Below are 14,761 nucleotides of genomic sequence, written 5' to 3' on the forward strand. Positions count from 1 at the left end.
GACATTGTGCGGTCCCGAGTTTTGACCTATGTGCACCAGAATATACTCCAGAGCTGCATTCATGGTGTTGACAGTGGTAGTGGACACAAACACCAAGCTTAGTAGTGCTCCCATAAGAAACCTTCACAGAATGCAAGGAAGGTTAAGGGATTTCAGCTCTGAAGCCTGCAGATTTGAAAATGCAGCTATGTATATCAATAGCAGATAACCTGCTTGCTGACAGTTTCCAGGCACCAACAGATATTCTATCACTCCCTGTATTGTCAGAGCAGTGGTGCCACCTAGTGGCAGGAGGCTGTGTCACTTACTGGAGGAGAGCTTTAGTCTTCCGGGTGGGATCATCCGGGCGGAAGTTCTTATATTCTTCCACCTCCTTCTCCAGGGAAAGCATCTGACTCTGCAGCTTACTCCTCAGCGCCGGCAGCGTCTCCCGGATGTGATTGGTCAATTGCTAGAACACGAGAGGAAAAGGCACAAGAGGTGAACGAGACGTGGACGGACCCACAGAGGAGTCCAGGGACGGGGGAGACGTGGACGGACCCACAGAGGAGTCCGGGGACGGGGGAGACGTGGACGGACCCACAGAGGAGTCCGGGGACGGGGGAGACTTGGACGGACCCACAGAGGAGTCCGGGGACGGGGGAGACTTGGACGGACCCACAGAGGAGTCCGGGGACGGGGGGAGACTTGGACGGACCCACAGAGGAGTCCGGGGACGGGGGGAGACTTGGACGGACCCACATAGGAGTCCGGGGACGGGGGAGACGGGGACGGACGCACAGAGGAGTCCGGGGACGGGGGAGACGGGGACGGACGCACAGAGGAGTCCGGGGACGGACGCACAGAGGAGTCCGGGGACGGGGGAGACGTGGACGGACCCACAGAGGAGTCCGGGGACGGGGGGAGACTTGGACGGACCCACAGAGGAGTCCGGGGACGGGGGGAGACTTGGACGGACCCACAGAGGAGTCCGGGGACGGGGGGAGACGGGGACGGACGCACAGAGGAGTCCGGGGACGGGGGAGACGGGGACGGACGCACAGAGGAGTCCGGGGACGGGGGAGACGGGGACGGACGCACAGAGGAGTCCGGGGACGGACGCACAGAGGAGTCCGGGGACGGGGGAGACGTGGACGGACGCACAGAGGAGTCCGGGGACGGGGGAGACGGGGACGGACGGACGCACAGAGGAGTCCGGGGACGGGGGAGACGGGGACGGACGGACGCACAGAGGAGTCCGGGGACGGGGGAGACGGGGACGGACGGACGCACAGAGGAGTCCGGGGACGGGGGAGACGTGGACGGACGGACGCACAGAGGAGTCCGGTGACGGGGGAGACGGGGACGGACGCACAGAGGAGTCCGGGGACGGGAGAGACGTGGACGGACGCACATAGGAGTCCGGGGACGGGGGAGACGGGGACGGACGCACAGAGGAGTCCGGGGACGGGGGAGACGGGGACGGACGCACAGAGGAGTCCGGGGACGGACGCACAGAGGAGTCCGGGGACGGACGCACAGAGGAGTCCGGGGACGGACGCACAGAGGAGTCCGGGGACGGACGCACAGAGGAGTCCGGGGACGGACGCACAGAGGAGTCCGGGGACGGACGCACAGAGGAGTCCGGGGACGGACGCACAGAGGAGTCCGGGGACGGACGCACAGAGGAGTCCGGGGACGGACGCACAGAGGAGTCCGGGGACGGGGGAGACGGGGACGGACGCACAGAGGAGTCCGGGGACGGACGCACAGAGGAGTCCGGGGACGGACGCACAGAGGAGTCCGGGGACGGACGCACAGAGGAGTCCGGGGACGGGGGAGACGTGGACGGACGCACAGAGGAGTCCGGGGACGGGGGAGACGTGGACGGACGGACGCACAGAGGAGTCCGGGGACGGGGGAGACGGGGACGGACGCACAGAGGAGTCCGGGGACGGGGGAGACATGGACGGACGCACAGAGGAGTCCGGGGACGGGGGAGACGGGGACGGACGCACAGAGGAGTCCGGGGACGGGGGAGACGGGGACGGACGCACAGAGGAGTCCGGGGACGGGGGAGACATGGACGGACGCACAGAGGAGTCCGGGGACGGGGGAGACATGGACGGACGCACAGAGGAGTCCGGGGACGGGGGAGACGGGGACGGACGCACAGAGGAGACGGGGGAGACGGGGACGGACGCACAGAGGAGTCCGGGGACGGGGGAGACATGGATGGACGCACAGAGGAGTCCGAGGGAAGGATAGGGGATCCTGGAAGGACAAGTGGAGGAGTCCAGAAAAAATGGGGGGAAACATGGACAGACAAAAAGAGAAGCCCAGGGTGGGGGGCGCGGTAACAAATAGAGGTGTCTGGGAAGCTGACAGATCGACAGGGTGTTTTTGCTGCAGGACTGACAAGGACCACAGGATCGTAGAGTGAGAGCATGAAATACAGAAAACCTTGAACACAGCCCAATCCACAGAAACACTGATGGAAACAAATTTTTGTTGTTCTTCGAACACTGTTCTTTGGTCTTCACAGTAAAAATGGAAACGATGCCTGAATTATGCAAATTACAGCCCAACCTAAAGAAGAGCCGCAGAAATAGAGTGGCCAATAGGACTGTACCTGGTTTAAGCCCTTCTGCAGATGCGGAGTGCCCATCCGGTCGGCTATGTGGCGGTAACCAGGATGAGACAGGAAAAACTTCCGTTCTGCCGCCAAGGCGGCCCGGATATCTTTTTTACCATCTATGTCCTTCTGGCTTCTGTTCACCACTCCAATATAACCTGCAGAGGAGACAATCACACAGGTCCTATGATCAAACATGCGCCAAACCTAGAAAATAACACCTTCACGTGCAGGATGTTCCTATTCTGCAGAAAACTGGGATATAATACTCCTGGAATACCGCAGAAGTAGGAGAACAAAAAACGCACATCAGTATCCAAAACGGATTTTTAAGTGAACAACAATTACGTTTTTTTTTTTTAACTTGTCAGTGAAGGTTTTTTTTTTTCACAGAACGCAAATCGATGTTCTTGCCAAAGGAACTATTCTGGATGTTAACCAATTTTTCTAGAGCGTTAAGGGGGTATCTCATCGCCAAGACCCTATCCCATTATGTAGTAGGTGTAATAATAATAATATCAAATACCTCGAGTGAGATGTTACAGTCTCCACAGTTGCATGTTTTGCAGCCATTAGACAGCCACTAAACACGCAAGGATTGCATGCCAAACTCAGTAATGCCATAGCCATGTTGGCTACTGGTATTACTATCATTGGCCAGTCGCATCACGTCATCGGGTCTATACAAGATCTGGTGACTGGATGCTTGCCACACTGTGCCAGGACATAGTGTATGGAGAGCTGCTGGAGAAGGGATAGTAGTGTATTACATTGCTGGCTGCAAAATACAAACAAAACTCCTTCATCTATTCTATTCCCCATTAATACTGCTATTAGCTGCATACCTAATTTAATATGCGCAAAATGTGCGGCAAGGGACGAGGGAAGGGAAGTGCTGCTGATGGTGCACGCAGAGGCTGTGGGCAAGGTGATACTGTGCCTTCTGAGGGCGCACAACAAAAACACATCCACAAGACCAAGCTTCCCGCCCACACTGCTATGTTCTTCACAGCAAATATGGAAACGATGCCTGAATTATGCAAATTACAGCCCAACCTAAAGAAGTGCCGCAGAAATAGAGTTGCTAAAGGTGGGGTGTGTAACACCACTCTTGAAACTAGAACAGTGCAAACAAGTGGTCGGCTGGATAGCAGACACTTCCAGTCCGTTTCCCAAGACCACCCAGTCTTACACATGTTCAAGTCCCACTAGCCAGGAGTCTAGACCACATAATCCTCACCCTGATCCTCCTCCTTCCCACCGTGGCAAATCCCAGGAGACAAGTGATCCTACACTTGGACACTCTGAAAAGCGCTTTACATGTCCATTTAATGACTCTGGCCTCTCACCCGCAATGTTTCAAAAGGGACATTAGGAAATGGTATGTAGTGATGCCCAAATATTTGAGCAGCCACTGTCAAAAGATGACGATAGTGAGGAACAGCAATTAATGTCTCAAGAGGTAGATGATGAGATACCGTAGCCAACAAGCCAGGAGGAGCAGAGTGTGGAAGTGGAGAATGAGGTGGACGACAATGAAGTCACTGACCCAACCTGGGAGGGTGGCATGCAGAGCAAGAACAGCTGCTCAGAGGGGAAGTGATCCACAGTACACCAATAGGCAGGAATGGGCAGTGAGGTGGCCAGAAGGAGAAGGCAGGCAACTGTTCACCAGAGCACCCACATGTGGCAAGATCTCAGGCCAAGGGTTAAGTGTTCTCCAGTCTAGCACTTTTTTTTTTTTTTTTTTTTTTTTTTTACACAGAAGTCGTGGAAGACAAGAAAATGGTCATTTACAACCTGTTTAGTACCAAGATCAGAAGGGGCCTGACCACTATCAGCCTCACCACCACTAGCATGCTCAGGCATGTCATCCAAGCACCCAACTAGGTGGGCCAAAAGCTTGGTTCCAGAATCATTGTCTGCAGGTGACACCACTGACTCTTCGCTTGTGCTATGTGCTTGCCAATCCTCTGTCCAGACGCAGGTGCGGATACCTCTCACCCTGCATCTGTCCTTGTACATTTGCAAGCACCATGAGCAACCACTTTTTTGTCCCAGCAAAGCATAAAGCTGCCCCTATCCCAGGCCTTGCAATGCGTGTATACGCTGCCACCCACCCACATTCCCATACTGATTGCCTTGGAAATGTTGCAGTTTAGGCTTGTGGACACGGAGGCTTTCCGCAAACTCATGGCGGTGGCCATCCCTGGGTACTCGGTCCCCAGCCGCCACTACTTCTCCCTCTGTGCCGTCCCCACCATGTATCCCATCACATCATCCATGCCCTGACCAATGCAGTCACTGGGAAGGTCCACTTAACCGGGGACATGTGGACAAGTGCTTAAGGCATGGGACGCAACATTTCCCTCACAGCACACTAGGTGAACCTTGTGGAGGCCTTGGATGGCACACGTGCTACTGACACACAGACTTGCAGGACCTAGCTTCATCAATTTTTCACCCACCTCCTGCACCCCTCTTCCTCTGATCTGTCGTCCATCTGAAACACAAGCTGGAAACACAAGCTGGAAGCACAGCCTACGTGAATCGACAACAGGCTTTGCTGAAATTAATTTGTTCAAGTGACAAACAGCACACCGCCAGAGTTGTTGAAAGATTTAATAGGCCAGACAGATCATAGAAACCAAGAAAGGTAGAGTTGGGAGGGACCTCCATGGTCAGCGTGTCCAACCCCCTGCTCAATGCAGGAGCCACTAAACCCATCTCCGATAAATGTCTGTCCAGATTCTGTTTGAAGACTCCCATTGAAGGAGAACTCACCACCCCTCGTGGCAGCCTGTTCCACTCATTGATCACCCTTCCTGTCAAAATTTTTTTCTAATATCTAATTTGTATCTTCTCGCCGCTCATCCTACAACCAAGCATGGTCACATACGATAATAGATGCGGCACTCACCCAGATTTGCAGTGCAGTGTTTCTGCACTGGACCTGCTGAAGCGTCTGTGTACGCGAAACGGCTGTCGTCCGTCTTTTCCCCCGCATGCCTCATGTTACCTGCCCGTCCTTTATTGTGTGACCTTTAATGGTTGAATAAAGAAACACTGCACTGCAAATCTGGGTGAGTGCCGCATCTTTTTTCTTACAAATTTAGCATGTTTTTTTCTGATGCTGAGCACTGTTATTCCCAGCAGTGTTTTACACACTGTGTGCCTGTGATTGATCCTCGACTTGTTGCTGGTGGATTAGAGCCTTGGTGCCGTTCATCTTGGCTTTCTTTGAATTGAATCACATACGATAATGGCCGTAACCTGGCGGCGGCTCTGAAGCTTTGCAAGCGCGCACAGGACCATGCCTGACCCATGTTGTCATAGTGGTTCAGCGCTTTCTGCAAACCTACCCAGATTTGCCTGAGCTACTTGTGAAGACACACCAAATGTGCACCCATTTCCACAAGTCACCTAAAGCTACCGCCAGTCTAGCAGTGCTGCAGCAGCAGCGTTTGCAAGTGCCACCTCACCGACTGGTTTGTGACGTCACTATGAGCTGGAACTCCACATTAGACATGTTGGCAAAACTATGTACGCAAAGTGCATAAGTTGCATACCAGCTACAACACACCCGTTGGTATTCCGGCAAGCCTCTGCACATAACAGACGAGTGGGCATGGATGTCTGACATCTGTGAAGTTCTACAAAAATATGGAATAAACCAAGATGGTGTGCGGCGATGACGCCATAATCAGCGTTAACATCCCACTTTGGTGTCTACTCAAACACTCGCTACTCACAATGAAAGAGGAAGCTTTGCATGCGGACCAAGTGGAGATGGAGGAAGAAAGACAGGGTGATACTACCTAGCTCAGCCTCTTATCTTCTCAGTGCAGATTGGATGATAATGGGGATAAGGAACATGAGATGGTTGCATGCGCAACAGACTGTACTACCCACACCAGCTTCATCTCATCTGTTCAGCGTGGATGGGCTGAATAGGAGGAGGAGAGGGACGAGGAGATGGAGATTCATCCTCCTAGTGGGGACAGAGAAGTCTTTCCAGTTGGGAGTCTGACACACATGGCTGACTTTATGTCCCGCTGCCTTTCCCGTGACCCTCGCATTATACGCATTTTGGGCACCACCCATTACTGGTTGTTTACCCATGCTCCAAGGAGAACTTTCCATCTCTCCTTCCTGCAGCGGAAAGGGCTAGTAAAATCATTTAATACATATAATACATATAGTACAAAAATTCCCATCTGACAACACTGACACCAGACGTCATAGTTCCTTGGACAATCAAGAAGTAGAGATGAAGGAGAGACACACCAGGTCCAACAGAAGCAGGGGAAGACTATCAAAGGTCAGGGAAAGTGTCATTAGACCCTTCCAGAGCCCAAGCCCTGATGCGAGGGGTACTCTGACAAAGAGGGAAACGCTGTGCAAGATGGTGAAGGAGTACCTAGCCGCCACCACTAGCGTCCTCCGTGTTTCCCCTGTGCTGTACAATTACTGGGTATCCAAGCTGGACACGTGATATGAACTTTCCCTCTCGTCTTAGAGGTGCTGGCCTGCCCTACAGCTAGCGTTTTGTCTTAGCAAGATTTTAGCAACGCTGGGGGCATAATAAATGAGATGCGTATCTGCCTGTCAACTGAAAATCCTGACAGGTTGACTTATCAAAATGAAACCGGTGTGGATTGGCCTGAACTTCTCAACCCCACTGGATGACCGTAGGGAACATGAAGTCAACAAAAATGTTCCTTTTTCTGATGTATTACCATGCATCCCTTTCCATCCAAACAAGGGTATACAGTTCTTGTTTTCTAACATTTCGTGTCCTCCTCCACCACCATATCAAGCGGGTCACATGAGGCCCTCATGGAGTCCCTCCTAATTTTTGGACAGGACTCGCCAAGCACTTCCTGCGCACGCAGGTCCTCCTCTTTCGGGGAAAGTCCGCTGACTGTCACTCTCTTCAACTGCACTGACCCTCTGCTCTTCACTAGTTACAGTGCATAGGGCCATCTCCATCCCATCGTTGTTGTGGGGTTTTTCTTCAATTTTCAATAACAGCAGCAATGGTGGCAAGATCTTCACTCTGCACATAGTCTTCAGTCAGCACGTCAACAACTTTAATTTCAATCAAGTTCTTGCTTTTTCGCTCATCTTGTTTTATTTTTCGTTGTGTCACGTCCGTGTCATTAATGGAAAGGAGTGTTCCTTCTGGACACACAAATCTCTTCCGCAGTCCACGACATGATAGCTTCTTTCCAGGAGTTCATTGACAAATTCTGTCTCTTTGCACAATCTTCTTAAAATTGTCAAAAAATGTTCTCAGAGGCCGTCCTCTACGCATCTTTCAGGGGGTATTTCAGTTCTTCAAATGTTTGGCAGCCCTTGAACTTCGTTCGTAGGCTTTATAACTCAGTCGGAAATACAAACAAGCAATTAAAAATGGCTAAAAATAATAAATCTCCAGGCCCTGACGGAATAATTGGCGAATATTTTAATATATTTGATCAAGTATTTCCACATCTGTTATTAGGTTTTCAAAATCTATTTAAAACCGGTAAAATTCCAGAAGAAATAATACGAGCGACCATAGTTCCATTTCCCAAGCCAGGAAAAAAACCGGAGCATGAGAATTATTTCAGGCCAATATCATTACTTAATACCGATCTCAAACTATATTCTAAAATTCTAACAGAGTCTCAGACATTAGCCCATCCCTGGTGCATCATAAGGACCAAGCTGGGTTTGTTAAATCTAGAGTAGAGAGGAGCGAACCCAAAATTAAAAGCTTGGGGGTTGTACCGTACAGTTAGTGCCCGATGCTAAACGACGAAAACGGACTTTATCCCGGAAGTCCGGTGCAAAGTTCAGGGTTCCGGGGGAAGTCCAGGAAAGAGAGAGAATTTTTACCAGCTCCAAAGTTCGGGTCCCCATACATTTCAATGAAGATAGGATTCTGGTTCAAGTCCGGGGGAAGTTCTGGTACCTGAATCGAACTTTAGACTAAAGTTTGGGTTGGGTACCAGAACCCGAACTGAAAGACACTTAAAAGGAACTTCAAATATCTCAACCACCCCCACGTCCCTCCAAAAAATATGTATATCAGCGACTGTAGATGAAGCCTTAGAGCTATGGGGTGTACTGACTAAAATCATGCTCGCTAATGTGCCTATAGAGACATTACAGCAATGTATCCAAAACCTTAAACACAAACACTGGAAACTTTTGGGCATTATATGAAGACTTGTATGAAAAGGAGGTGTGAACTTTCACTTTGAATTATAGAAATTGGCTACCACTTTTACATCGAGGTCCAATCCATAAAAATGGTCATCAATATCTGATCGGCCGAAGTCCGACAACCGGTACCCCTGCCAATCAGCTGTAATGGGCGTCGGTGGCTTCTGATCGGAAGTACTCACTTGTGGAGCTTCTCTGTCTTCTGGCAGTGGCCGAGGCTTGGTACTGGACCTCTGCCCAAATCATTAGGAGGCAGATGTGTAGTACCCTGCGGCGGCCACTATGAGAAGATGGAGCAACTCTGCAAGGGAGTACTCCTCCAGTCAGCGGCAGCCACCAGCACCGATCACAGCTGATCGGTGGAGGTGTCGGGACCCAGCCGATCAGACATTCATGACTTATCCTAAGGAAAAGTCAGCAATCAAAACCTAGTGGGCGACCTCTTTAACCCCTTCACGCTGCAGCCTATTTTCATTTATATGTTTGCTTTTCCCTCCCCTTCTTCCCAGAGCTCTAACTCTTAAGGGCCTGTCACACTAAGCGATATCGCTATAACATCACTGTTTTTTGTCACATAGCAGCAATATTGCTAGCGATATCGCTATGTGTGATACTTACCTCCGGCCGGCTCCCCCGCTGGTTATCGCTGATCGCGCGAGAACGGCCTGGGAAGTTTCTCGTTGTCAGCTTCCTGCTGGCGCCGACGAGTGACGCGTGGACGTCAGGATCGCCGCGTCTGACAGGTAAGTAGCGACCCCCGACCGCTGCTGCGTCGCTGTGAGATCTGCCTGTGTGGCAGCTCACTAGCGACCACTTAGCGATCCATATCGTTGTCGGGATCGCTGGTGCATCGCTTAGTGTGACAGTACCCTTACTCTGTCTACTAAGACATAGGAACTTGTTTTTTTGAGGGACGAGTTTTACCTGTGAAGGACACCAATCATTTTACCATAGTGTACTCGAAAACTGGAAAAAAAGATGACGCTTCACCATCGCTGCATTTAGCAGAAATCACAATCTCCTTTGATCCATCGGAGACCCGAGATCACGTCACGGGTGCGGCGATGGGCGGAAGTAAAGCTGCGCACGCTCGTTGTCGGGAGTTAAATGCCGTTGTCAAAAATAGACAGCAGCATTAAACAGGTTAACAATCGCGGGCGGAGCTCCACACCCCCCCACAAACAATAGCGGCAGGTCCCGGCCGTAGTACACAGTCATCGCCTGCCGGAGATGATTTTTTCTTTTTCGACCAATGCTAATGACACCGTACAGCAGTATATCGATTGGAACACCTCTTTGGTTGAATATTTAGCCTCATGCAAAATTTGCAAATTTCAATAAGTAGGCTGGACCGCTCAACCTCTCAAAATTCGTACCGGACGACGCGTTTCGGATATCGGTCGTACAGCGCAGTGTGCGTAATTTCTGTACATTTTACTTTGGGTTATAATGCTAATCCAACAGGGTTCTCTGTGTTAGGGATTGAAAGAGTTAATTCCCCAATTCCAGGCGGGGAACACAGTCAGAAACTACTCAGTCGTGAAGCAAATCGGATCCACAATGATCACCAGAGTCCCGTGAGGATCAAACAGAAAACAAGATTATTACATTACTAAAATATTATTTCTCAAGTCATTAAAGAGAAGCGGTCATCAGATATTAGCAATGTACAGTATGAGCCTGGCCATAATGGCGCTGTTATACTGATTTATACGATACCGGCGGTAAAGGATTCCGACCTGTGGTTCTTGTTTAACCAGCCTCTAATGTTTCTGGCTAATGATATCTCTGTGCATCAGGGCAGTGCTGGGGTCTTCTGCTGCCCCACCCCACCACCTGCCTCCTGTGCATCTATGACAGGTCACTGATTATTCACTGACCTACCTCATTTTTTAAAAGGAAGACGACAATGAACAGAGATCTCGATCTGCACATTTACCAGCTACAGCTCCATGATATTGAACACCAGCTGTAGAATCAAATTGCACATGCACCAAATCCAAATGACAGCAGCGCAGAATTTCGAAAAATTGATTGTCCATCATCAACCCGGTCGGCGGGAAATGACTAGGTCTGGGTAGTCAGCGGGGAGACTACTCAGACCCTCAGGTACCCTTTTCCTCGTTTTCTAAGGTGTTGCTTCATGTGGAAATGTTAATGGACGATTGTTGTTTTCCCTTTACAGCTTTCGTGGACTGCGGATCATCCATCAATCTCATTGACTCCCAATTGGTCACACACTGTAAGATAGGGACAGTTAGGCTCAAGGTTCCGATCAAGGTGGTGGCCATTGACTCCTCTCCCCTCACTAAGGAGGGAATTCTCTTTATGTCTGACTTGTTTTCGCTCAGAGTGAGAGCTACTCCTGTGGAAAACATAAGTTGTTTTGTTCTGGAGAATCTACCTGCAGGGTTGGTCTTGGGCATGCCCTGGTTACAACACCATAACCCAGTTATTAACTGGAAAACGGGGGAGATTGTTCAGTGGGGGTTTAATGATTCGATGTTATGTGATAAGTCTATACTATTGGTTGAACCTGTTAAATCTGTTTGTGTCATCTGTCGAGCTGGAAGGTATTCCGGAGTACCTGAAAGAATTCGAAGATGTATTCTCTGAAAGCGAGGCCGAGACGTTGCCGCCACATAAACCCTTTGACTGCGCTATCGAGCTGGTCCCGGGGGCTAAATTGCCTAAAGCCCGTCTGTTTAATTTATCTGGCCCTGAGCGCTTGGCCATGAAAGATTACATTGCGGAGAGTCTTCGCAAAGGACACATACGTCCCTCAGTCTCACCTGTGGCAGCAGGGTTTTTTTTTTTTGTTAAGAAAAAAGATGGTGGTTTAAGTCCCTGCCTCGATTTTCGTGAGCTGAACAAGATTACTGTACGGAATACGTACCCCCTTCCGTTGATTCCCGATTTGTGTAACCAACTTTCAGGGGCAAAATGGTTCTCCAAACTGGATCTTCGGGGGGGCATATAATTTGATAAGGGTCCGGGAGGGGGGAGAATGGAAAACCGCGTTCCTCATGACCGAGGGACTGTTTGAAAATTTAGTCATGCCGTTTGGGCTTACCAATGCCCCAGCCATATGTCAGAATTTCATCAACGTGGTATTCTCGGATCTCATTGGTAGTTTTGTTGTCATTTACTTAGACGATATTCTGATATACTCACACGACAGTCAATCTCATCTGAATCATGTACGAACCGTTCTCCAAAGACTGAGGGAAAATCATCTGTATGCCAAATTGGAGAAATGTGTTTTTTGTTCAAGAATTGTCTTTTTTGGGATTGTGTCCTGTGAGGGTTTTCGCATGGACCCCAAGAAGGTGCAGGCCATTGCGGATTGGGTGCAACCCCAAGACCTTAAGGGTCTTCACCGCTTCTTGGGGTTCGCCAATTATTACTGCAAATTTATTCAGGGGTTTTCACAGGTGGTCAAACCACTCACAGATCTTACTTGTAAAGGTGCAGATGTGAGAAATTGGTCCTCGCTCGCAAGAGAGGCCTTTGCGACCCTGAAAAGAAGCTTTATGTCTGCTCCTGTGTTAGTGCAGCCAGATCCGTCCAAACCATTCGTCGTGGAAGTGGACGCCTCCGAGGTGGGGGCGGTGTTGTCCCAAGGGCCTGCCACTCTAACCAACCTCAGGCCATGTGCTTTCTTTTCCAAGAAGTTCTCTGCTGCGGAAAGAAATTACGACGTAGGCAATAGAGAGCTTCTTGCGGTCAAATTGGCGTTTGAAGAATGGAGGCACTTTTTGGAGGGGGCCAGTCACCCGGTTACGGTGATTACGGATCACAAAAATTTGTCATACATTGAGTCTGCTAAGAGACTAACGCCCAGACAGGCCCGTTAGTCACTTTTTTTCCCGTTTTCAGTTTACGATTACATTTCGTCCAGGGTCTAAGAATGTCAAGGCTGACGCCTTATCGCGCAGTTTTCAGCCGGTGTCGCCCCCTGAGCCACTGTCCTCCATTCTTCACCCTGGGGTTGTGATAGCAGAGGTCTCATCTGAATTGGAACGGGAGATTCAGGGGGCCCAGTCGCGGGCCCCGGCGGCCAAGCCAGAGGGGGAAGTTGTTTGTCCCAGAGCAACTTCGCCTGAAACTCTTGCAGGCGTTACATGAATCCAAGCCGAGTGCTCACCCTGGTATTTCAGCCACACGTCTGGCGGTGGCTAGGATCTTTTGGTGGCCTACCCTTGGTTCGGACATAAAAAAATTCATTGCTGGTTGTGGGGTCTGCGCTTGTTCTAAAAGCTCTCATAGCCGGCCGGCAGGGGAGCGGATGCCCTTGGCAGTGCCCGAAAGACCATGGACTCACTTATCCATGGATTTTGTTACCAATCTCCCTCCATCTAAGGGTAATACAGTGGTATGGGTAGTGGTGGACAGGTTTTCTAAGCAGGCTCATTTTGTACACCCGGCCGCACTACCGTCAGCTGAGACTTTGTCCAGGTTGTTTGTGCAGCATGTGATCCGGTTGCATGGGGTACCCCTGAATGTGGTGTCTGATCGTGGTGTGCAGTTTGTGGCCAAGTTTTGGTGTGCTTTCTGCAAAAAATTAGGGATGTCTCTGTCCTTTTTCGTCTGCATACCATCCTGAGAGCAATGGTCAGACGGAGCGCACTAACCAGTCCCTGGAACAGATCCTCAGGTGTCTAACCTCTGCTAGACAGAATGACTGGTGCGATGCACTGCCGTTGGCTGAATTTGCATTCAATAGTCGGGTGAGTCAATCCACGGGTATGACTCCTTTTTTGATCAATTATGGGTTCAGTCCTCATTTTGGTGAGTTTTCTCGTCTGGACTCGGGGTGTCCCGGGGATGAGGGCTCTGTTCAGCGATTACAGAATACGTGGGCAGAAGTTCAGCGGAGTATATCTAGGTCTCAGGACAGGTATAAGTTTTTCGCGGACAGGAAACTAACACTAGGGCCCACGTTTCAGGTTGGAGATAAGGTTTGGCTCTCCACGCAAAACATTAAGTTGAAGGTTCCTTCAGCCAAGTTGGGGCCCAAATTCATTGGCCCGTACAAGATTGTGGAAAAAATCAATCCAGTGGCGTATAGGCTGTGCCTTCCACCCTCTTTCAAGATCCCTAATGTCTTCCACAAATCTCTACTGAAACCTTTTGAAGCAGTCCGGGGGGACTCCGAGTCTGCTGCTCCTCCGGTTTTGGTCGAGGGGCAGGTGGAGTACGAGGTTGGTCATATCGTAGATTCCAGGTTGGTACGGCGGTCGGTACAGTACCTGGATCATTGGAAGGGGTATGAACCGGAAGACAGGTCCTGGGTACCGGCCCGTTTGATGCATGCTGATCGCCTGGTGCGGGCTTTCCATGCTAAGTACCCGGGCAAGCCTGGGGGTCCAGAGGCCCCCCGTTGAGAGGGGGGTACTGTCATGATCTCAGTGCGGGTTTGACTCGCACACGTGGGGTTAATGTCTGGAACCAGTGCTGATGACTGGCATTTCTGGGGTTAAAGGTTGTGATCCCGGTGCAGGCTTACCTGCACACCTGGGGCTACGATTGTGGCCTCTCCCTGGTTCTGGGGGAGGCTTCTTATGGCCTCAGGACGCTCCCATCCCTGTCAGTTATACTCTTGCCCTTGGCATTGTGTGGTGACCCCTGAGTGTTTTTGCTGTGTTCTTGTGTTCTGGTTGCTTGATTCTCTGTGTATGACTCGGTCTGTTCTCTGGATATCGCTTTGGATTCTGCCTGGTACCTTCTATGTCTGTTTGGTTTTGACTGCTGCTTGGCGCTGACTATCCGCTCTCTCTCATCCTTGGTACGTTACGGCTATCTCTGAGTATGAACCCCGTTTTGCCTGACTGAGTAATTCTGTAAAGTGTCTTTCCATCTCACTAAGCAGGACGCTAAGCCCCGCCCCCTTGCAGTCACATGACCGTAGGTCCCGTGTCTGCTTGCTAAACT

At 50.6% G+C, this 14,761-nt stretch overlaps 1 protein-coding gene across 4 annotated transcripts in view; it reads right to left on the reverse strand.

Annotated features, from left to right (window-relative positions):
• DNM2 (dynamin 2) overlaps positions 1-14,761 on the reverse strand; it is a 70,404-nt gene that overhangs the window by 24,537 nt on the left and 31,106 nt on the right. For all 4 annotated transcript variants that reach the window (XM_073587538.1, XM_073587537.1, XM_073587535.1 and 1 more), the window contains 2 exons: positions 2,612-2,772; positions 309-451 (listed from right to left, as the gene is read on the reverse strand). In XM_073587538.1, the coding sequence (XP_073443639.1) occupies positions 309-451; positions 2,612-2,772 (304 nt within the window). The remainder of the gene's footprint in view (positions 1-308; positions 452-2,611; positions 2,773-14,761) is intronic.

The sequence above is a fragment of the Dendrobates tinctorius genome, unplaced genomic scaffold (genome assembly GCF_039654945.1).
Source record: "Dendrobates tinctorius isolate UK_male_01 unplaced genomic scaffold, ASM3965494v1 ptg000099l, whole genome shotgun sequence".
Lineage (NCBI taxonomy): Eukaryota > Metazoa > Chordata > Amphibia > Anura > Dendrobatidae > Dendrobates > Dendrobates tinctorius.